The following is a 24422-nucleotide window of genomic DNA, read 5'->3' as shown; positions in this document are numbered from 1 at the left end:
ATTAATTTGTCTTGAAAGTGGGGGGAAATTAATTTACCTGGTGGCCTTGTTTTCTTTTTACCTTTTACCCAAAGCTTGTGCATAAGACCGCTGGTTGATTTCCTCTTTGATATCCAGGTCAGGAATGGTGACTTGAGGAAGTTTGGGATTAAAGCTCATTTCATGCTAAAAACACACCAAGAGAACACTTAGCAATGCAGGAAGTATTTAGACTGCCACTACATTTCTTCATATTACTGCCATGATGGTCCCTCTATCTAATCCTGTCACTTCTGGGGCAGCTTTACGAGTTTGAGTAAACCATTTAAAAAATGTTTGGAAGAAAACAGTTGCTTTAAAACAGAGATGAGGGATGAATTAAATGTATTTGATGTCATACATGTGTGTTAATTGTTAAATTTATTTGGAAGGTTCTCAGATTACAATCTTATGTAAGGCCTCAATTTGCATGAACCTTATGTTGTGACAATTCTTCAAGTGTGTGCAGATTGTATTAATAAGAATATGCATTTAGCAGGCTGCATGCACTCTTCTTTGCTTACTATTTAGGATACAGCATGGGATACTATCCATTTTAGCTTCATGTATGTGGACTGAACTCTGGTAAACTATTTGTAACTGCTTATTTAAAAAAATTTTTTTTGCTGATATAGCATTCTGGTTTGAGAAGGAAGATGGAGGCAAACCTTGATTGCTACACTACCAGGAGGACTTCTTCCTCATAATGGATTTTATTTTAAAAGAAACGAATTCCTATAGCCCGCTATACCAGTCTGCCTGGTCTTTAGTCTTGTTGAGATTCAAATCTCAGCTAGTCTTTTTCGATATATAAGAACAAATCAGGAGCCAGACAGATAATTGGAATAGAAGATTTGTGGGAAGCCTTTTCAAGAGAACACTGACTTGAACCACTACACACTGATTGCTATTTAAAAACAGAAAAGACAGTGAAACTAAAGCAATCCCTATATTGTGAAATGGATTCTGAGAACTCAGAAGGAAGAAACCCATTGTCTTCCCACACCTTTTTCCTGATAAGATGGCTACTTGCAAGTAAAGGTACAGGTATGCCAGGGGCCAGATACTTGCATATGTTCAATGCAGGGGCCTGTGCCTAGTCTAATCTTAACTGTGCTCACATGTAGCCTTCAGCTGCACTGCAACATAACTGTGTGCACCTGTGCTAGGATTTTCAGGAGCAAGGTCCTAGACACTATGGTTTAAAGGTAAAAAATGAAAACTGGGCTGTAAGTTGTCTATTCACAGATAGAAGGCCAAAAAGGACTATCATGGTCATTTAGTCTGACCTCCTGCATAACAAGGTCATAGGACTTCCCTGAATTAATTCTTGTTTGAATAAGAGCTATCTTTTTGGAAAGCATCCAATCTTGAGTTAAAAGATTCTAGTGCTGGAGAATGTACCACAACCTTTAAGCTGTTTCAGGGGTTGATTACCCTCATTATTAAACATTTATGCCTTATTTCTAGTCTGAATTTGGCTAGCTTTAGCTTCCAGCTGTTGGATCTTGTTATACCTGCATCTGCTAGATGGAAGAGGCCATTATTAAATATCTGTTCCCCAGGTAGATACTGAAACTATGGTCAAGTCACTCCTAACCTTTTCTTAACCTGAACGGATTGAGTTCCTTCAAGCTAGTGTAAGGCGCATTTTCCAAGCCTTTAATTATTCTCTTGGTTCTTCTCTGAACCCTCTATAATTTATCAACATCCTTCTTGATTGTGGACACAAGAACTGGACAAAGTAGTGGTTGCTCCAGTGCCAGATACAAAGGTAATATAATCTCTCTACTCCTACCCTATATTCTCTTTTGGCCATAGTGTTACACTGGGATTTCACGTTAAGCTGATTGTCCACCATGGCTCAAGTCTTTTCAGAGTCACTATTTCCTAGGATAGAGTCCCCTATCCTGTGAGCATGGCACCTGCATTCTTCAGGCCTAGATGTATGACTTTGGCCCTACTGAAACACATCTGCTAGTACCCAGCTTACCAAACAATCCAGAAAACACTGCAACAGTGACTAGTTGTTTTTTACAACTCCCCAAATCTTTGTCATATGCAAACTTCACCAGTAATGATTTTGTTTTCTTGCAGGACATGGATAAAAAATGTTTAACAGGGTAGGGCCAGGAACTGATGCCTGTGGGCCCCCACTTGGAATACATCCGCTTGATGATTCCCCATTTACATTTACATTTTGAGACCTATAGCTAGACAGTTTTAATCCATTTGCCTTACATAAATCTATTACATCATTTTCCTACAGGTGTACTTCACTAGATAACATGCAAAACAGCCACCCCACATGAAATACACCCCACTTTGCTGCCTATACACAAACCTTAGATAAGGAGTTTTCCAGAGTTACATTACTTGGCTCTGTGTTTATGGGTTGTAAGACAGGTGATTCTCCTTCTAGCATGGGGTGAATTGGCATGCTTTGTGGGTTCATCAAGATTTCATAGGGAACCCTGGGATGTTTCCAGGAGGCAGGTGTGAAAATTTCCCATGGTTCTGCCTGCCCAAAAGTCCCTAGAAAGAAAATACAAACAAGCAGGCATTGTAAAGTTTCAAAGGGTACACAGTCCCAACCCTTTTCCTAAAATCAAGGGAAGTCACACCTAAGACAGAGAGCAACTCTTTAAAAATTTTACTTTTTAAAGTATACAAACTTCTGCTGCTAGGAAGAACTTTGAAAAGAAATTGTGTCTCGGAATAGCACTTGTGGTTTAAAAACTTTTGTGGATGAAATAAACTGACCAGAAAAGTCTTTAATTGCAAGGTAGTTTGTCAGGAGATTTTATTTCATTAGGGTCTGATCCAATGCCTCTGAGGCCAATTAAAAGATATATGTTTGCTTGAGTGGGGGTGTTGGATCAGGCACTTAGGGACAGATTTTTAAAGATATTTTAATTAGGTGTCTAAATATGCAGATAGCATATAATGGAATTTTCAAAAGTGCCTATGCACCTAACTCCTATTGATTGCAAAATCCCCCACTAGGTGCCTATCTGCATCTTTAGGCATGTAAATACTTCAAAATCTAACCTTTAGTGCTTTGAACTGAAGGACAGCCATTTCTAAATATGGTGTGGCCATACTCTACCTCCTTAGAAAGCTCTGTATTGGAAAGCAGTTTTATCATACACTATTTTAATGCCACTGCTGGCTTTCACTGGGAATAAAAAAGAGCATCTGTTTCAGGGGTGGGCAAATCCTGCCTCGTGAGCCAAAGATAGCCCATGTAGAACTGAAACAGGGCCTGCTTATCCATGAAAACGTACAAGTCCTAACATGAAATACTCCACTGTGAGCTGAGACTCCTCTGGCTAAGATAATTTATTAGCCTATGGATACAGCAACATGGGAGTTTATGAATGTCCACAGGGGCTACCTGAGTAGATATTTTTGTTGTATGTCACTCCTTTTTAAAGTTGACTATCCTAGCCATGCTATTTTTGTAGATATAAGCCTTACCAATGTACTCTCCCCCCAAACTCCACAGACGAACGGTACAATCAATAGAAGAGGAGAGCAGGACTTTTTCTTCATCAACCACTTCTACTCTGTCAAAATGAAAGTGATAATCAGAACAAATCTACTTAAGAACCATATTAACTAAAGACTTAGGACACCATGTCACTTACATTTTGTCATTAGAAACTTCTTGTGTTGCAAATTGTCTACATGGGTCATTTCTGCCAATGGTACAGTTTAATGGGAATGCTGCTACAGTATTCATTGTTTCAAGGGATTACAGCTCAAAGCAATATCTGATATTGTATATTTCTGATAGTGCTGAATGACACTGAAGTGAACCATAAATGAGTTTGTCATTTGAAAAGTATTTACTGCACATGATCATCGTATAATAGTGGAAAATGGACCAGGGATCCTGACTCATGACTGAGCCTTTTAGGTGTTATCATAATAGACATAAAACCTAATTATATTTATATCAAGCAACACGTGTGCAGGTTTGTGTATTTATACATAAAAAATATTCTGTTAAAAACACACGAGACAATACTTACGATACAACTATATTTACATGAGCTCTCCAATGATTCACATCTACAGCAATATAGAGAATAAATATGTATTATACATATAATTCAGATTAATACACAAATATGTTACTACACAAGAACACTGCACTGTGTCAGGTAAGATAGAAATGTTAGGTGTAAACCAACCACTACCTAAGAAGCAAGGACATTAAAGAGTATTCATGGTTTTAAAGCAATTTTTTTTGTAAATGCAACGAAGTTGTTAAAACTTTACCCTGGATGTATTTTGAAACTGCTCTGTTTTCTGTTACTAGGTAGCTCCCACTAAGATACACAGTTATAAACGTCACCAGATAAGTGGTTCTCAACCTGCAACCCACAGGCCGCTTGTGGCCCAATCAGTACACAGCTGCAACCCATGTGACATATATACTACCTGGACAGCCCTGAGGATATTGAGTGGATGTAGCCCACGTAACACATACAGAGCTGCATATGTGGCCCGTAATGGTAAATAGGTTGAGAACCATTGCACCAGATGAAATCCTGAAGTCTCATCCAGGTTTTACTCAGTCCTTCCTTCCCACTGAATTCAATTGAGATTTGCCTGTATTTGGTCCACAGTATATTAATTTTGTTAAGGAAATTATATGGGAACTATGGCCACCATACTCAGCTATGCTAAGAACAAGCTAAGGCATAAACATTTTGGAGCGTACATGATTTGGAAAAAGGGGATTAAAATATTACAATGAAATAGAAGTATAAGTAGACACAGATCATGAGAAGGACTTGGTTTTTAAACCCTTTTCCCCCAGATCACATATGTTCCAAAATATGTTTTATACTTATATATAAAAATACAAATACAAAAATATTTAATATATAAAAACCCAATCCACAAGACACACATTTCGGTGGTTCTCGCTCTGGGTCCTGAAGGGCATAGTCCTTGATGCTGTAGACGTACACGTATCCATCATCATCTGCTGCATAAATAAATGAATCGTCCGCAGTGACGGCAATACTGCTGATGTGGGATTTCACTCTAGACTGAGACAAACATTAATACAGGCTGTGTTGTTAGCTAATAATTCATGCAGCATGATAATACTATATTGATTATAATGGAAATAAAACTGCAACATGTGAATGCTCATAATAAATCTAAACAAGCAGATGTGTACTTACCATAATTTAGCAAAGCAAAGCAAAGCAATGTTTCCCCTCCTCCCCCATACAGAGTATATCTTGAACTGTAAGAAGTATGCTGCACTCAGTCCTACACAGCTTAGCCCTCTGAAATTCATCGCTCAAACTTACAGGTATGAAGCTTGCTGTAAGTGGGATTCCACTGAACGGACTCCAGAAGTTGACAGAACCTGAAAAAAAGCAAACAGTGAAAATGTTTATTAATAGCAATGAAACAAAAGTCTATTTTGACAGAAATACAAATATTTAGGAGTTTGACTTCTGGACGCAGAGGTTCACAAACTGGGGTCCATGAACCACTTTTGGTCCCCCGGACTGTGGGACTGCAAGGGTGTAACAGTCTGCTGGGGACACCGAGTCTCTGTTTACACCTTTCTGCCTCAGCAAGAGTGAGCTTTGCTAGAAATTAGGCTGTCAGCTCCCTGCCACACCAGTCAATCTCCCTCACCAGCAAACTCCTCAAGAACCTCCCAGTCCAAATCTCACCTAGTAGGAAATAATCAGTACACTCCAACCTCTGAGCTCCTCAGAGCTGTTTCTCTGCAATGCACCACCCCTACTACTGTGCATTCACAGAAGATATTAAGTTCTGTCCAAAACTACAACATCCAACTGAAGAGGTGTGACATGCCTTAGATGTCAGAAAAGCACTGAAAATCTCTTTCAAGTGTACAGAATCCATGAAAAAATCAGGTTCCCTATTTGTGTCCTTCCACCAAAATGCCAGGGACTCAGAGCTTCCAAGTCTTCCATCACTAGGTGGATTAGACTATGTATTGTGGAAGCCTACAAATCATCAGAGGCTCCTGTCCCAGAAAGGATCGAGGCAGGGTGCTGGAACAATTTGTATAGTGGGGGTGCTGAGAGCCATTGAACCAAACTGTAAACCTTGTATGTGATGGAAACCACTTCAAGCCAGGGGGTGCAGCAGCACCCCCAGTTCCAGCACCTATAGATCAAGGCACACTCCACAAGATCCTTAGCAACTTCACGGGTGGAACGAGCAAGTGTGCCCACTTCAGAAATTTGCAAAGCAGCCACTTGGGCTACACCAGCAGTTCTCAACCAGGGGTCCCAGGCCCCCTGGGGGTCCATGAGCAGGTTTCAGGGGGTCCACCAAACAGGGCTGGCATTAGACTCATTGGGTCCCAGGGCAGAAAGTCCACGCTGCCCTGACCCCAGCACCCGGGGCTGAAGCCAAAGCCTGAGCAGCTTAGTTTCGTGGGGCTCCAGGCAACTGCCCTGCTTGCTTCCCCCTCATGCCATCCCGGCTTTTATATGCAGAAAAAAAGTTGTAGTGGCACAGGTGGGCCGTGGAGTTTTTATAGCCTATTGTGGGGGTCCTCAGAAAGAAAAAAGTTGAGACCCCCCCCCCCCGGGTCTACACCGAACACCTTCGTTGGGCACTATAAGGTGGATCCTCTCTCTTCTGCAGTGGCACCCTTTGACAGGTCAGTGCTGCAGGCGGTGGCCCAGAAATAATACAGATTTTTCAGCAAGCTCACAGAAAGAGGGTTACTTCTTTCCTGCTGAACTTTTGTTTCATAAACACTCCTTGTTCAACTGATCGCTACTTCACAGGCATCCAGAATTGTGGGTGAGCAGGGCTGGGACAGTGGCACTGCAGAGGGCTCCCTGTGCTCCTGCTCCTGCCGCCTTCTCAATTATCCCACCTCCCAGCTATCCGGCTAAAATCCGTGTCGCCCATGCTATTCGGATAATCAGGAGTATACTGTATCGTTATATTTCCAAGCATCCTAGCTATAACATGCGCGTAGCTATATCTTAATGTTCAGAAAAGATGCAAACAAGTTTGTTATGACTTATGAAAAAAGGCATAATAATTTTATCATCAATATCGAGGTCTCTCCCCCACAGGGCACTGGATCTACAGTGAGCTAGCCATTCACGCAGTGCTGGTTCTGCCTCCTCATTTCTAGCTATAATATATTTTTAGCTTCTTTCAGTTCAGTGTAAGTACTTTCCCTGGTATTAGTTTCCATGTAAGCAATTGCTGTAATTGCTATAGGGATGTAATGTGATTGCAAAAACAAGAGGAAGCATCAATCCAAGTGATACAAAAATGGTTAGAGAATCCTGCCATAGAGTAGCCCTAAATTCTATTCTGGGGCAGCTTACTGGCAGCTTATGGGATCACTGCAAAGGTCCCAGAGGTTGTGCTGCATAACACAACAGTAATTAGTTATTAATTATTTGTATTATTGTAGCACTCAGGAGCCCAAGTCAAGTACCAGGACTCCATTGTACTAAGCACAGTACAAACACAGAACAGTCCCTGCCCCAAAGAGCTTACAATCTAAGTATAAAACAAGGGACAAGAGACAGATACAGACAGAGGAGTACAAGGAAACAATGAGACAATACTGGTCAACACGACAGGCTGTGGTCTCAGCACATCAGTGGCCTAACCGTGGTCAACATTTAGTAGGCATCATGACAAAGGAGGGTTTTGGAGGACGTAGCTTTGTAGATGTTTACAGGGAACTTCTCCTAAGTGTGAGGGGCACCATGAGGAAAGCACGAAGGTGATTATTTGAAAATTCAGCAAGTGGGCAATGGAGGTTCTCCCATGGGCCAATCAGAGGTGGGAGCTGATATCTCAACAGTAAATGAGAGGGGACAGGCAATGTGGGGACAGACTGTGAAGGGCCTTGAAAGTGAATGCAAGCAGGTTATGTTTGATGCAAAAGAGAAGCGGGCGCTAGTGGAGGAAAGCAAAGAGGAGAGACATGGTCACAGCGATGTACTAGGAAATTACCTTTGAAGCAGTATTTTGAATGGATCTGAGCAGGGCAAGATTGCATTTGTCAAGGCCAAGGAGAAGGATGTTGCTTTAATTGAGACAAGATGATGAGAACCGTGATGAGAGTTTCAGCTGGATGGATGGATAGGAAAGGCTGTATGCCTACAGTAGACGCTGGGAGTGTGATTCCCGTGCTTGCATACACATACGTGCGCTAGCTGGATGAGAACGAGTGCAAGTGCAAATAGTAATGTAGCTGCAGTCGCGCGGGCAGCAGCAGTGGAAGCTGCTTTAGTCGTGCTGAATATAAGCCCTCCGGAACCCCCTGGGTACATACTTGGCATGGCTGAGCCATGCTGCTGCTGCCCATGCTCTGCGGCCACCCACACTACTATTTATGCTTGCACTACCTCTCATGAAGCTAGTGTGAGTATGTGCACACAAGGAGGGGAATCACACCTCTTGCTCATAGCGTAGATGTAGCCTCAGAAAGATTATGCAGGTTTAAGGAATGAGCTGTTGATGGTCTCTGAAGGGAAAGCTGTTCAATTCTTCTTGGCTGGAAGTTGGTTTCCAGAGTCCAAGGTGTTGTGGGAACTGAGTTGGATTAAAGGCGGCAATTAGTTATGGTCCCAAAGAAGGTAAGGATTGTTCAATGCTCTTTTTCCGGAAAAACCATAATCGTCTGGATTTTTTAAAATCAATTTAGTAGCATGAATCATTTTTAAAAAATCCTATTTCTTAGAGATGCAACATATTGTAATAAACGCTAGAGTTATTAACTCCTACCTTGAGGCCCATTGGAAATAAGAGAGGCTGCTGCTGATTCAAATTTCACTGCGCGAGTCCTCAGAAATACGAGTTGAGTAATACTTGTGTCTACAGCTTGGGAAGGAAAAAGAAGAACAAGATTGATTTGTTCATTCTAAGCCTACTTAAATCTTGAACACAACTTAATTGCTCTCTAGTGAAGGATAAAACCAAAATGTTAAAATAGAATTATATTGTAACTGCAGGTTTTCCAGAGATCAGGGTATTATTTTCCACCATATTTAGATTATAACAATTAAATTCCTACTGCTCTCTAAGTAGGCATAATGCACAACTCCATATTTATTGTCTATACTTGCTTGAGACATACTAAACCGCTCTGTGTGTTGATGACAAATATATCAGCACTGATGATTTTTACTAAAGCTGGTTGGGAAAACTTCAACAGAACAGTTTTCCTTGGGAAAAAACACAGTTCAGTTTAAATAAAAACGCTTTGCAAAATCATGTTATTTTTCATGAAATTACAGAGAAAAGGGGAAATTAGTTCAAAAAAGACATTTCTACATTTTCTGAACAAAACATTTTGATTTTTCCTTTTAAAATGATTTTCCATTTTGAATTTTAAATTATTTTATTATATAATACAGAATTATAATATAATAAAGTCAAAAGTCAACTGAAATAAAATGTTTCGATTTCATTGAAACAAAATGTTTGGATAAATTTGAAGAGAATTTTTTTAATCAAAATTTTCTTTCCTGGAGCATTTAATTTTCAGGTTTTGTCCCAATTCAGAATGAACACAAAATTTAGAAATTTCAAAATCCTCCATGAAATGGAATTTCTGTTCTGTACCCAGCTCTAGATTTTACCATGTGTAGTGACAGCCACTGTCTGTTGTCAGAGAGTGTGGGCACTCTTAGTGAAATCTATATAGACTGGAAACGCTTTGGTTCAGGCAGGGAGCATCTTTTTGTTCTGGTTTCAGAGTAGCAGCCGTGTTAGTCTGTATTCGTAAAAAGAAAAGGAGTACTTGTGGCACCTTAGAGACTAACCAGTTTATTTGAGCATGAGCTTTCGTGAGCTACAGCTCACTTCATCGGATGCATAGCATATCGTGGAAACTGCAGAAGACATTATATACACACAGAGACCATGAAACAAAACTTCCTCCCACCTCACTCCCCCGCTGGCAACAGCTTATCTAAAGTGATCATCAAGTAGAGCCATTTCCAGCACAAATCCAGGTTTTCTCACCCTTTCCCCCCCCCCACACACATACAAACTCACTCTCCTGCTGGCAACAGCCCATCCCCCTTTGAAACCCCTCTTTATAATGCGCATGATAATCAAGGTGGGTCACCTCCAGCACTAATCCAGGTTTTCTCACCCCCCCCCCCACACCCACCCCTTTTCCAAAAACCACACACACAAACTCATTCTCCTGCTGGCAACAGCTCATCTTACAATGTGCACAGCAATAATCCAAGTTTAACCAGAACGTCTTGGGGGGGGGTTTGCAGGAAAAAAACAAGGGGAGACAGGCTACCTTGCATAATGACTGAGCCACTCCCAGTCTCTATTCAAGCCCAAATTAATAGTATCCAATTTGCAAATGAATTCCAATTCAGCAGTTTCTCGCTGGAGTCTGGATTTGAAGTTTTTTTGCTTTAAGATAGCGACCCTCATGTCTGTGATTGCGTGACCAGAGAGATTGAAGTGTTCTCCGACTGGTTTATGAATGTTATAATTCTTGACATCTGATTTGTGTCCATTTATTCTTTTACGTAGAGACTGTCCAGTTTGACCAATGTACATGGCAGAGGGGCATTGCTGGCACATGATGGCATATATCACATTGGTGTATGTGCAGGTGAACGAGCCTCTGATAGTGTGGCTGATGTTGTTAGGCCCTGTGATGGTGTCCCCTGAATAGATATGTGGGCACAGTTGGCAACGGGCTTTGTTGCAAGGATAGGTTCCTGGGCTAGTGGTTCTGTTGTGTGGTATGTGGTTGTTGGTGAGTATTCGCTTCAGGTTGGGGGGCTGTCTGTAGGCAAGGACTGGCCTTTCTCCCAAGATTTGTGAGAGTGTTGGGTCATCCTTCAGGATAGGTTGTAGATCCTTAATAATGCGTTGGAGGGGTTTTAGTTGGGGGCTGAAGGTGACGGCTAGTGGCGTTCTGTTATTTTCTTTGTTAGGCCTGTCCTGTAGTAGGTGACTTCTGGGAACTCTTCTGGCTCTATCAATCTGTTTCTTCACTTCCGCAGGTGGGTATTGTAGTTGTAAGAATGCTTGATAGAGATCTTGTAGGTGTTTGTCTCTGTCTGAGGGGTTGGAGCAAATGCGGTTGTATCGCAGAGCTTGGCTGTAGACGATGGATCGTGTGGTGTGGTCAGGGTGAAAGCTGGAGGCATGTAGGTAGGAATAGCGGTCAGTAGGTTTCCGGTATAGGGTGGTGTTGATGTGACCATCGTTTATTAGCACTGTAGTGTCCAGGAAGTGGATCTCTTGTGTGGACTGGACCAGGCTGAGGTTGATGGTGGGATGGAAATTGTTGAAATCATGGTGGAATTCCTCAAGGGCTTCTTTTCCATGGGTCCAGATGATGAAGATGTCATCAATATAGCGCAAGTAAAGTAGGGGCGTTAGGGGACGAGAGCTGAGGAAGCGTTGTTCTAAATCAGCCATAAAAATGTTGGCATACTGTGGGGCCATGCGGGTACCCATAGCAGTGCCGCTGATCTGAAGGTATACATTGTCCCCAAATGTAAAATAGTTATGGGTAAGGACAAAGTCACAAAGTTCAGCCACAAGGTTAGCCGTGACATTATCGGGGATAGTGTTCTTGATGGCTTGTAGTCCATCTTTGTGTGGAATGTTGGTGTAGAGGGCTTCTACATCCATAGTGGCCAGGATGGTGTTATCAGGAAGATCACCAATGGATTGTAGTTTCCTCAGGAAGTCAGTGGTGTCTCGAAGGTAGCTGGGAGTGCTGGTAGCGTAGGGCCTGAGGAGTGAGTCTACATAGCCGGACAATCCTGCTGTCAGGGTGCCAATGCCTGAGATGATGGGGCGCCCAGGATTTCCAGGTTTATGGATCTTGGGTAGTAGATAGAATATCCCAGGTCGGGGTTCCAGGGGTGTGTCTGTGCGGATTTGATCTTGTGCTTTTTCAGGAAGTTTCTTGAGCAAATGCTGTAGATGCTTTTGGTAACTCTCAGTGGGATCAGAGGGTAATGGCTTGTAGAAAGTGGTGTTGGAGAGCTGCCGAGCAGCCTCTTGTTCATATTCCGACCTATTCATGATGACAACAGCACCTCCTTTGTCAGCCTTTTTGATTATGATGTCAGAGTTGTTTCTGAGGCTGTGGATGGCATTGTGTTCTGCACGGCTGAGGTTATGGGGCAAGTGATGCTGCTTTTCCACAATTTCAGCCCGTGCACGTCGGCGGAAGCACTCTATGTAGAAGTCCAGTCTGCTGTTTCGACCTTCAGGAGGAGTCCACCTAGAATCCTTCTTTTTGTAATGTTGGTAGGCAGGCCTCTGTGGATCATTATGTTGTTCAGAGGTATTTTGGAAATATTCCTTGAGTCGGAGACATCGAAAATAGGATTCTAGGTCACCACAGAACTGTATCATGTTCGAGGGGGTGGAGGGGCAGAAGGAGAGACCCCGAGATAGGACAGCAGCTTCTGCTGGGCTGAGAGTATAGTTGGATAGATTAACAATATTGCTGGGTGGGTTGAGGGAACCATTGCTGTGGCCCCTTGTAGCCTGTAGTAGTTTAGAAAGTTTAGTGTCCTTTTTCTTTTGTAGAGAAGTAAAGTGTGCGTTGTAAATGGCTTGTCTAGTTTTAGTAAAATCCAGCCACGAGGAAGTTTGTGTGGAAGGTTGGTTTTTTATGAGAGTATCCATTTTTGAGAGCTCATTCTTAATCTTCCCCTGTTTGCTGTAGAGGATGTTGATCAGGTGATTCCGCAGTTTCTTTGAGAGCGTGTGGCACAAGCTGTCAGCATAGTCTGTGTGGTATGTAGATTGTAATGGATTTTTTACCTTCAGTCCTTTTGGTACGATGTCCATCTGTTTGCATTTGGAAAGGAAGATGATGTCTGTCTGTATCTGTACAAGTTTTTTCATGCAGTTGATAGATTTCCACTCCATGCGGCTAAATGCAGTGCCTTGCATAATGACAGGTTTCAGAGTAACAGCCGTGTTAGTCTGTATTCGTAAAAAGAAAAGGAGTACTTGTGGCACCTTAGAGACTAACCAGTTTATTTGAGCATGAGCTTTCGTGAGCTACAGCTCACTTCATCGGATGCATAGCATATCGTGGAAACTGCAGAAGACATTATATACACACAGAGACCATGAAACAAAACTTGTCTCTACGTAAAAGAATAAATGGACACAAATCACATGTCAAGAATTATAACATTCATAAACCAGTCGGAGAACACTTCAATCTCTCTGGTCACGCAATCACAGACATGAGGGTCGCTATCTTAAAGCAAAAAAACTTCAAATCCAGACTCCAGCGAGAAACTGCTGAATTGGAATTCATTTGCAAATTGGATACTATTAATTTGGGCTTGAATAGAGACTGGGAGTGGCTAAGTCATTATGCAAGGTAGCCTGTCTCCCCTTGTTTTTTTCCTGCAAAACCCCCCCCAAGACGTTCTGGTTAAACTTGGATTATTGCTGTGCACATTGTAAGATGAGCTGTTGCCAGCAGGAGAATGAGTTTGTGTGTGTGGTTTTTGGAAAAAAGGGGGGGTGTGGGGGGGTGTGAGAAAACCTGGATTAGTGCTGGAGGTGACCCACCTTGATTATCATGCGCATTATAAAGAGGGGTTTCAAAGGGGGATGGGCTGTTGCCAGCAGGAGAGTGAGTTTGTATGTGTGTGTGTGGCGGGGGTGGGTGGGGGGGAAGGGTGAGAAAACCTGGATTTGTGCTGGAAATGGCTCTACTTGACGATCACTTTAGATAAGCTGTTGCCAGCGGGGGAGTGAGGTGGGAGGAAGTTTTGTTTCATGGTCTCTGTGTGTATATAATGTCTTCTGCAGTTTCCACGATATGCTATGCATCCGATGAAGTGAGCTGTAGCTCACGAAAGCTCATGCTCAAATAAACTGGTTAGTCTCTAAGGTGCCACAAGTACTCCTTTTCTTTTTGTTCTGTGTTTGTACAATGGCTAGCACAGTGAAGTCCTGGTCCATGATGAGGGCGCATAGGTACTACCACAATACAAATAAATGAAATGATAATAAATATTTTATTAATAAAATATGTTGTGCAATTTTTAATTTGATAAATTAAAGCAATTGTTACATAGATTTCTTTTAACACCTAAAAAGTTCCACCCTTCCTTTTGTTAGTAGTTTTTCATTTAATGCAACCTTAGATAAACAAAATATCTGGATGCTAGTGGTGAGATGGTGAAAGGAAGAAAGTACAAATTATGGTTTTGGCAAGAATGCCTTTTTTCTTCGACAGCAATTCCTTTATAATTACTATGGAAAATTTTTCAAAATATTTTCTACTTTCAGGAACGTTCAGAATTTTAGTACACAATAAGAAAACGTCGGTAGGTGTATAGCAGCACATTTGCATTTCTTCAGAGTGAAGGCATTTGGAAATGTGCCTCATCACTGCTGTATTAATATATGTGTACCTGAGAAAGATAATGTATAGTATTGCAGAGCATGCAGCATGCTAAGGCAGGACACCAGTGATGTGTATGGTACAAGAATCTAGATAAAGAGACATGACAGAAAATGGTTCTGTACCATTCTTATGTATATAGGATTGAACCGGATGGGGAAGTTGGGTCATTTCCACAGGCCAGGCCAAGCACTAGAATATCAATTTGGGGCCAAATTCTGACCCTGTTATCCATGGGATTAAAGGATACACATGCCCCAAACTCCAGCACAGGGGAGCTTGTTGCCAGCCTGACCGATCCCAAGGACAGTCAAGTTGGGGCAGAAAGTGATGTGGAGCTGCTCCTAAGCACCAGTTCCATAGTCAGGTCCTATGGAACTGCTGAAAGGACAACTGATTCTGACCGGTAATAGCCTGCTAGGGGCCAACAGGCCGTTGGGGACCATTGGAATGAAAGGCACTGTAACCATGCCCCACCATACCTCCCAATGCACCTCTTACACTGAGGAAGGCCAGATATATCAGTGGTTCTTAAACTGTGAGTCGGGACCCCAAAGTGGGTTGCGACCCTGTTTTAATGGTATCTCCAGGGCTGGCTTAGACTTGCTGGGGTCCGGAGCTAAAGTCAAAGCCCAAGCCCCATTGCGCGGGGCCCAAGCCAGAGCCCAAGGGGGCTTCAGCCCTGGGTGGTGAGGCTCAAGTTACAGGCCCCCTGCCTAGGGCTGAAATCCTTGGGTTTTGGCTTGTCCCCCACACCTCGGGCGGTGGGGCTTGGGCAAGCTCAGGCTTCGGTCCACTCTCCTGGGGTCATGTAATAACTTTTGTTGTCAGAAGGGGGTCACAGTGCAGTGAAGTTTGAGAACCATTGAGTTACACCAATCAGGAATTCCACCATGCCAAGGGAATCTCCAGATACCCTATTAGGGCAGCTTTCCATCCCCTTTGCTGCTCTGCAGAGCTAAGGAGACAGAGCATGGTCTGAGGACCTGGCCCAATATTTCCAGAAGAAGGAACTTGTAAATACTATTATACTTTTAAGCACGTAGCCAAAGGACAGTTGTTCATTTAGTTGTAATGCTTAAAGAAAGAGATGGCCTTGCAGCTAAGGCAGTAGACGGACTCTGAAGGTCTGGGTTCAATTCTCTGGTCTGCCACAGACTCCCTGCCTAACCTTGGGCAAGTCATTTAGTCGCTTTGTACCTCAGTTTCCCAGCTATAAAATGAGCATAATAAGCTTTCCTTTGGGTTGTCTACTTAGAATATAAGCTGTTCAAGGGAGGGACTCGCTCTCTCTCTCTCTCTCTCTGCGTATACAGCATATGTAACACAGTGTCTCATTTGGAGCCTTTAGGCAGGCACTACTGTAATACAAATAATTATTCATGTATATGTGTATATATACTCTCTCAAACACACCAAGAAAACATATATAACCAACTTCATCCTTTGTCCTTGATATTTACTACAAACTATTTGATTTGCTCATTACGTTAGAGATAACAGCTTTAACTAAACCAATGGTATGGCAGCGCTCCTTTGCCCTACCTTGCAATAATTTTATCTGATGTACAGCTACCCTGCTGTCTCCCTGCTCTACTGAATTTATTAAGTGTCCTTCTAATAGTAGTTTGCTGTAACATGCAAGGTCCACATCTCTCCAGAAAAGATTTCCAATGAAGGATTAAGCTGGAAAGTGTTTAGGAATTGTTTTCCCTATAGTTTCCCTAGTGAGTACTTACCTTCTATGCCAGCACAGTGAGTGGGAAAAGATGTGTGAAGTTTGCGGTATATGTGTCCTGAGATCATATTCCAAACAATAATTTCACCATCATAACTGGAGGTGGCAAGAAGAGTAGGTGGACACTGAGAAATACACAGAATATCCTCCTTGTGGCCACAGCTCTAAATGAAAAAAAGATGACATCAAAGAAACACAGGCTGCTCCTTTCCCTTTGTTCAGCAAGAGAAAGGGACCCAGGGACCCAGGCACGGACTTCCCCTGGCTCTTGCAGCTCACACACAAGAACCTATGTCATCTCTCCAGTCCAATCTCCTACGTAGCATCAGGTGAGAAATTTAAAACAACTGAGATTAGTGTCTTTTGGACCATACATCTTATTTGCAGATGCTTTTCCTCCTCCCATCCCATCAGGGATTACAACTCACACAACTTTAATTATTACCACCTTCTCTCTCTCTCTGCTGGTGACTCACAGATTTCCCATCCTCAGTTAAGACTGTGTCTGTCTCTCTGACATCTCCTGCTGGATGTCTCACTGAAGCCTCAAGATACTAGACCAGTCAAAAAACGAACTCGTCTTTCCTCCAGGATCATCATCTTCCCTCCCTCTTCCTCTCCATTACATCCACAGCCCAACCATCCTCCTAGCCTCACAACCGTGATGTCAGTTTTTTACTCCTCTCTCCTTTTCACACTGAAGTGGCCATCTAATTCTGCTGGTTTTCATTCCAAAACTTCTGCAAAATCAGCTATTCTTTTCCATTCCCAACATAAAAAGCTCCTGTTCAGACCTCGATCATTTCATGCCTCAACTACTACATCTCCTTTTCCTCCGCCTTTCCAACCTGTATGACACTTACCTAGTTCCTCTCTAATTTGCTCAAAACTCAGGTGTGAAAATAATCTATCTAGAATTATATGTTGGGAAGAATTCAAATAAACTGCTCTTTACTAAAGTCTAATTGTCTGTGTTCAATCCTATGTTCAATTATTTATCCAGCTTTGTGTCAAATCACATCTGACTTTTTTTTTTTTTTTTTTTAAAGAAATTTATTTGTAATACAGAATCAAGATGGATTCTTACTATGTCATCATGCCAATAGGGCTGAGGTTTCTGAAAGTGATGAAGGTCGTCTGCAGAGTCCTGTTCCAAACAACATAGATAAAAGAGAAGTTGGTGTATTTTCAGCATTTTCTCAGCCAACAGGGATTTGTTCTCCTACTAGGTATGTATGTACAGCTCAAAAGAAGTTGAACTCACATGTGCAAAGGCCAAATGGCTTTAAAACGCAAGTAATTCCCACTGATACAAAAGGGAGCAGATGAGGCCCTTCATATTGCTAGAAACAATAGGTAACAAACCAAAAGGTTTGAGAACAGCATGTTTCCGATGTCTATTTAAGTTAATTTCTTAATTAAAATCTGGCTAAATATTATAATAAACATGCATTGCATATTAATAGCAGTATATGTAACAGCACTGCTTGCTAAAGGCTCTTTGATTTGGCCATGTGTTTGATGATGGGCAACTGGATGGCTCACTGATGACTGTCAAATGTAATTTTGCATTTACTTGCTCCTGCAGGTTGCCTAAGGTACTGAATTCAGAAAATAGATAAAATGTCCAGGCCATGATCCTGCAAAGATTTACATGTGTGCCCAACTTTATGTGCTGAGTGGCCATGTGGAATTCAATGGAACTAGTCTCAGGGTGAAATCCTGACCCCAGTGAAGTCAGTTGGTGTTTTGCCACTGAAGTCAATGGGACTAGGACTTCACCCTCAGTGGAATAAGTTACCCACATTATTGTGTCTCTGCAGGATCATGTCCTTGAAATTTTGTTTGTTTACTGGGCATAGAACCGTAGGCAACCTACAGAGGGTGAGATCAAGTTTTACGTCCTACCTTTAAGCGGAGGAGGTTGAGTGTTGGACAACATTTTTAATCTTAGCCCAAAACAGAAACGGTTAATACATCAGTGACTGTAAACAGATTTTTTTCCCTTTTTACTTTGAATGAGAAGCAAAAAACACAAATTTTACGTGTTTGTTTTAAAATAATAATAATTTTATATTTATACTAAGTCATTTTAGATATATATTTTTCACTTACAAAATACATGTTTATTCTTCTATCCCATCCAACAGCTATGATATACCTACGAGAAGATTTAATAAAGTGTTCAGTATTCTTCTGTTTGATTTTATATACTAGTTATTTTTCTTTTAAAGAGAGATGTTTTTTAAATATTACTGTTTTAAACATCAAGGAAATGGGAAAGTTACACACAACTTGCCAAAATTAATTAAATAATCCACTGAGAACTGCCTTCATGGAATGACAGCACCTATTAGGACAATGTTGTGTTTTTCATTATGTTTCTGCAGTGGCTAACACAACTGGGGTCCTGGCTTCCATATGCTACTGTAACACAAATGATAATAACATGGGAGCACTGTGTACTGAGTAGCGGAGCAACAGTATCTGTCTCAGAGAACTAGGGGTCTGTAAGCCAGTAAGCAGATACACTAGCCAGGGAAGGTAAAATAAAGCCAAAACTGCAGTTTGGGTCATACCCTTTTTTTCTGGGCTGGCTTTGTCATCACTAGAGGATTCAAAACAAGAGCAAAGTATCTCAAAACACTTGGTCCCAACCACCAGAGGCCTCTGAAGCTTTCAGCAAGCTGGGAAGAGACAGGACACAACCTTCACCTTGAGCTGCCTTTCCTGGCTATCTTTGCTAGGCCTCCTGCCAGGTTCCCATGAAGGGACTTCTCTCAGGGTCTTAGGTCAACCCTTATCTTCTCCAGACTGAGCCAGGGGCATTCCATTATGTAGTCTCCAGCATACAGTCACATACTGCTTAGTCAGCTGACCCCTTTCCTCATGGGCTTTGTCTGGTGACTACAACTCTCAGCAACCCTGTGCCATGCCCCATCAACAGATGGGCTGGCTGCCCCCATACTTACAGGCCAGTGCTCCATTAAAGGCCCTATAGGCATTCATCAAAGAATGTAACCTGCTTTGTATAGCTGTACAAGTCTGTTTATTTGCACTATGTTTATTTTTTCAGAGGTTGCAGTTCTTTTTGTGGCACAGGTGTGACCAATGCTCCAGTAATCACTTTTTACAGAAAAGAGCTAGCACTTGCCGTATAAATTCCCACAATACATATCACTCCCTAGCCCTAGGACAAGCTTCACACCAAGCTGTGAAAGATCTGACCTGCTTCTGTTCACCTCCACGTAGGTGCAGTCACAGACTTCAGCACATTTGTCTTCTGTTGGGAAAAATAAACCAAACATTTATTCTTTTCAATAATTTAAATCACATTTTTCCAGTCTTTCAAATATTTTTAAACATGCTGTTTACCCCTTTTCAAAGTATTCAAACAATGTCCATTGTTGTAATTCCATATTTTCAAGCATCCATCTCTTCCGCCTGTAATTAACCTAAAATGGGATTAAAATTCAATATATTTCCCACATGTGCCAACAATTATATATATAGCTTTAAATAGACATAAAAAGAAACATACCTTCTTCCACTGACATCAAAGGTCAAACAGGTGATTGCAGCACCTCCATGAGCAGCACTAAACTCAAATAAATGCTTTCCTGTTTCAAAATCCCACACTTTAACCACCTTTTAAAAGACAAGCAAACAAATAGTGATTGAAGGAGTCCGAAAAGTAGCAGGATTTTTCCATTTTACCCCCTTCAACCCAGCCTTTCCCAACTGCTTTTTTTTTTTAGCTGAATGGTGTCGCTGCAGGCAGCAGGAGAGCCTATTATTTGATCTCCTTTACTGAGATCTTCAGTGTCTCAAAATGAGTCTTGTAAGGTGCCTAGATACCAATATGATGTCTGCCAAGTATCTACCTATCCTGGATTGGCACGGATGCATGAAGAAATTTATATAGCACTACTCAACGTGACTGCCTGGATTACCATCACTTTAATCAGTATCCAGATTTACTCAGGACAAAATTAAGACGACCTAAGTCACGTCAATGTACAGCAAGGAAGTAATTAAATCTCCTTTGCATGTCCATGCTATGCGCCTTGTGTTGGCAGCGCATATCCTCACCAGGAGCACTTGCACTGATTAACTGTCCGTTTGGGGCAATGTAGAATGGCTTCTGGAAGGCAGCAACAGCCGATGTAAGCTACACTGATACTGTGTTGACCTAACTACATCGACCTAAGCACTATGCCTCTCACGGGCTCAGTGTTTGAGAGAGAAAAAAGAAACACTGACTCTAGAAAGACACATATTGGGGTGACCTAACTCCTAGTGTAGCTATTGCCTCTCAGTGAGGTGGATTAACTACACTGATGGGAGAAGCTCTCCTGTTGGCATAGTAACATCTTCACTCAAGTGCTACAGTGGTGCAGCTGCAGCGCTGTATGTGAAGACAAGCCCTAAGTAACATATGCCTCTTCTCAAAAATATGTGAAGTTCTTCTGAAGATGTCACTGTAGATGACATGACTTGATTTATTGCCTTTAAAATACTTTACAGATTGGCGATTAGCTACACTGGGTAGAGCTGCTTGAAACTTGGGCTTTCTGGTTCATGAGAAATTGCAACATTTTCAAACTTGATTTAATTCCAAATTTCCAGAATTTTTGACGTTTCCTGTGAACCAGAAATCCTGGAGAAGAAAGAAACCTGATTCTGACATCCTGCATTTCCAAAACAAAATATGCTCTCTGGGCTGGCAGTTGCTGACTGCAACTGACATTGTGGTCAGTGTCACTGCTGCGATGAGTTTCACCACTGCTAACAGCAACAGTGAGATTGACAAGAATGCCAACTGCAGGCAGCAGCTGCCCAGACTTTGAGGTCTGTGGCTCCAGGGTAGCCCTAGCATGTGTCCCAGGACTCCAGGGCTTCCAGACTCCTCGTTCAGCTGGCTCCCCCACTTCTGTCCCAGGGCCTCTCAGGTCCCAGCTTTGCCCAGTGAGCCTAGAAGCCCTGTGATTTCTAAGCTTCCTGTTGTGGAGCTCGGAACCTAGATTCTGAGTCCTGACTAGAGAGAGGTCTCCCAGGACTTCCAGATTCCTGGCTCTACGGCAGGGAGTCTGGAAGCCCTGGCATGACAGGGTGGCTCTGAAGCTATGGATCCTGGAAGCCTGGAGTTTCTGGCCCCGGGCAGTCCACGTAGAATAGCCCTGCAGCAGCCCACAAGGCAAGCTGACAGGGAACCAGGCAGGTTGATTCACAGAAAGTCTGTCGAACCTGACTTGCTTTCATGAAACATTTGGGGTTTAAAGAACTAGCATTTTCTGACAAAGCTATTTCACTGGAAAATCTCTGACCAGCTCTAGTGATGGGTGTGTTAAAAAGGCACAGATTACATACAACAGATTAGACAGGCACATGGAGTCGTGTCAGCAACTACATTGCCTTTATGTGGTATAGTTTTCACTTACAGATCCCTCTGAGCAGCTCACCACGTGCCTGAACTCTTTGTTGTATTTGCAGCACAGAACGGGCTCCTTATGAGACACGATCAAGTGGGGCTCTGGAGGAGGCCTGTCTCACGGAAAAACAAACCAAAGCAATGCACCATATATCAACCAGACTCTACAAGAGCTGGAGAAAGTACAACAGCATTAAGCATTTCTATGCTATTTCCTCAGTACATCTTCCAAAAGGGGAAAAGCGATGCTGTGAATTTAATTTAAAGATACTGATAGCGGCGGGAAGAAAGAGGGAGGCTTTTGGTCTCCACACCCATCCCATTATTAGTCTGCCTGCATCTATTCGACCAAACTCTAGGGAATCTTTGCAAATAATTCCCACCTGTGCTGCTACCAGTCCCACTGCACCAGCAGCTGTTATAGTGGAAGCCTGAGGGTAGATAAGAAAGGAGGGGACAGGGATCTATGCTACCCTGTTCCCACAGAGGGCAAACTTCTCCAATTATATTTCATATGCTCTAGGTTTCCCACACGCACAAACCTCCCATCTGTTGAACTTTTGAATAACAGCTGAAGAGGCTCAAAAACCCTCAAACTCAAATGAGCTTGCCACGTACCTTAATCTTAGATGAAGAAGAGCAAGTGTATCTGCAGCAACACAAAGCGATCTGATGCCTGGGATGTAATGGCAAGCAGTGAGCTCTCCCTTAATTCCACTGGTTTTTGAACAGGCTGTAAATAAACAGGTCTGGTCCACAGTATCCCAGATCTGCAGGAAAAGATGTTACACAAACGGAACAAAAATTAGTAGGGTTGCACTCGAATGTCAGACACTCGTCCTCATGCAATTCTAAAATTACACTGCTATGCTTCCCTTCCCAGGTCAAGTATTTATGCATGGCACATACACTGGAAGGTTAGACCCTGACCAACAGTACCCCCAACACAATGCTGCTAGACCAGGGTCTCTGGGTATTTTAGAATCAGAGAAGGGAAGTAAGCAACAAATTACTTACCCTAAAAATGCTGTGTTACTTTTCCACAGAAGGGAACAGCTACCACAAGATAGATTATCCTGGGGTAGGTCTCTCCATCTCTCCTGTTGGAGCCGTTCCTCTTTGTATAAATAAATACATACATACTCACTCACAAGGCCAGAGAGATTGACTCTATAGACCAGAGGCTAGGGCACTCACCTGAGATGTAGGAGACTCAGGTTCAAGTCTCTGCTCCAGTGAATAATTAATTAGCTATACAAAGTGGAGCTGCTTCAAGAGGGGCGATTGAGAGAGACCAATGCCAGGATACCCAATAGCCTGGTGGTTATGTTATTCCCTTGGAATATGTAAAACCCAGGTTCAAGTCTATAATGTGAATCAGGTCACCTACCTCCTAGCTGAGTGCCCAAACCACAAGACTATTGGGTATTATACACAACACACACATGCTAGTCTAAGAATCCCACTGGGCTTAGGCACAAACAAGGGCTCTAAGCAGCTAGTTAGCTGTGGTGCAGCATCAGGACTCAGGCCCCTTTTTGTGCATACCCACTGGTCGAAACTTAGACAGCTAGTGGACTTTAGGCACCTGCAGGGTTAGGCAGCAGCTGAGTGGTGGTTTTGAAAACATCAGTGGCACCTAAGTGTTGGATTTAGGCACCTAAGTAGCTTTATAGGTCTAATCCTGAGAGTCTTTCCACTGACTCTAGCCCACACTTGGTGAAAGTGCTCTGAGATGAAATATAACTGTAGGCTACTGTTTGTGATTTTCCTTCATACCATGTATGCGTAATTCATCCTTAGACTATACCCAGTGAAGTCAGTGGAAATATACCAGAGATTAATTTAGCCCTATATCTAAATTAATTTTCAGTGTATGTTCACTGACTTCAATGGAGACACACTAAGGATGAATTTGGCACATATGGTATAATGGAAAATGATGAACAATAATTTACATTTATAAAACAAGTCAACCCCTGCATCGTGTTTTTACAAATTCTGAATAAAATTTTAAATTAGGGGCAATTAATAAGTTAATCAAACAGAAAAGGTGCTCACAATGGATGTACACATACATGGTTCAAATGAGGTACAAACTTGGAGAAAAACAGTGGAATCCTCTGGAAACACAAAAGACCCACACAAACACCAGAAGATGTCTGTGATTATAAAGTGTGGAGCAGAGTTCTAAAGACATGCCACTGGAGATTAAATAGGTAATTAAAAATAATAATATAATAATGCTTGCTAATATAGCAGTCAGAAACATAAACTTAATATTGAAGTCATACACTGGAAGAAGTGCAAAATAATATTATTAATATTATTACTATAGGCAGAGTTGGTAGCACTGCCTATTATTAAGGTTCCTCAACCCTTTCCATTATAAGACCCTGTTTTCAGTGACTTATTTTAGCAAATTTTAACCACTTGAGCTGAAGTTCTCCATGCTGAGTGTCTGCATTAAGCTAAATACTTTTGGAAAATTTCAGCCAAAATGGTTCAGCAGTTTCTGAGAACAAGGGTAAGAAAAAATGTGCTTTACTCATGTTAAAAAAAATCTATCAAACTTGTCTTTGGAAAGCTCTAGCTCCTCCATACTTTGGAGAAGGTATTCTTTAGATTTAACAAGGGGCTGGGCTTTTGTGTCAGGGATGTGCTTTTTGCCATTCCTGTGAAAGTCTGCCAAATTTGGCAAAGTTATAAGCCTTCTTTTTAAAAAAAAAAAAATCACAGTTCGCACATGCTAAACAGAGATTAATTTTAGCAGCTAATCTCCCTGAAGATTCCACCCACCCTGGGCA

General features: G+C 42.1%; 1 protein-coding gene across 5 annotated transcripts in view; it reads right to left on the bottom strand.

Annotated features, from left to right (window-relative positions):
* The window catches only part of LOC102948172 (WD repeat-containing protein 64), an 82236-nt gene that overhangs the window by 2119 nt on the left and 55695 nt on the right, over window positions 1–24422 (bottom strand). For 3 of the 5 annotated variants that reach the window (XM_037891951.2, XM_037891961.2, XM_037891972.2), the window contains 15 exons: window positions 22234–22385; window positions 21626–21728; window positions 19726–19832; window positions 19560–19639; window positions 19413–19467; window positions 18300–18345; window positions 17272–17331; window positions 16186–16348; window positions 8797–8892; window positions 5355–5413; window positions 4943–5084; window positions 4056–4095; window positions 3499–3587; window positions 2363–2553; window positions 62–165 (listed from right to left, as the gene is read on the bottom strand). In XM_037891951.2, coding sequence (XP_037747879.1) covers window positions 62–165; window positions 2363–2553; window positions 3499–3587; window positions 4056–4095; window positions 4943–5084; window positions 5355–5413; window positions 8797–8892; window positions 16186–16348; window positions 17272–17331; window positions 18300–18345; window positions 19413–19467; window positions 19560–19639; window positions 19726–19832; window positions 21626–21728; window positions 22234–22385 — 1487 coding nt within the window. Of the gene's footprint in view, window positions 1–61; window positions 166–2362; window positions 2554–3498; window positions 3588–4055; window positions 4096–4942; window positions 5085–5354; window positions 5414–8796; window positions 8893–16185; window positions 16349–17271; window positions 17332–18299; window positions 18346–19412; window positions 19468–19559; window positions 19640–19725; window positions 19833–21625; window positions 21729–22233; window positions 22386–24422 lie in introns of those variants that run through there. The other 2 variants (XM_043531485.1, XR_005224229.2) reach the window with 2 other exon arrangements.

This window comes from Chelonia mydas, chromosome 1 (assembly GCF_015237465.2).
Source record: "Chelonia mydas isolate rCheMyd1 chromosome 1, rCheMyd1.pri.v2, whole genome shotgun sequence".
NCBI classification, from domain to species: domain Eukaryota; kingdom Metazoa; phylum Chordata; order Testudines; family Cheloniidae; genus Chelonia; species Chelonia mydas.
This window is presented reverse-complemented; position numbering and strand designations above follow the sequence as displayed.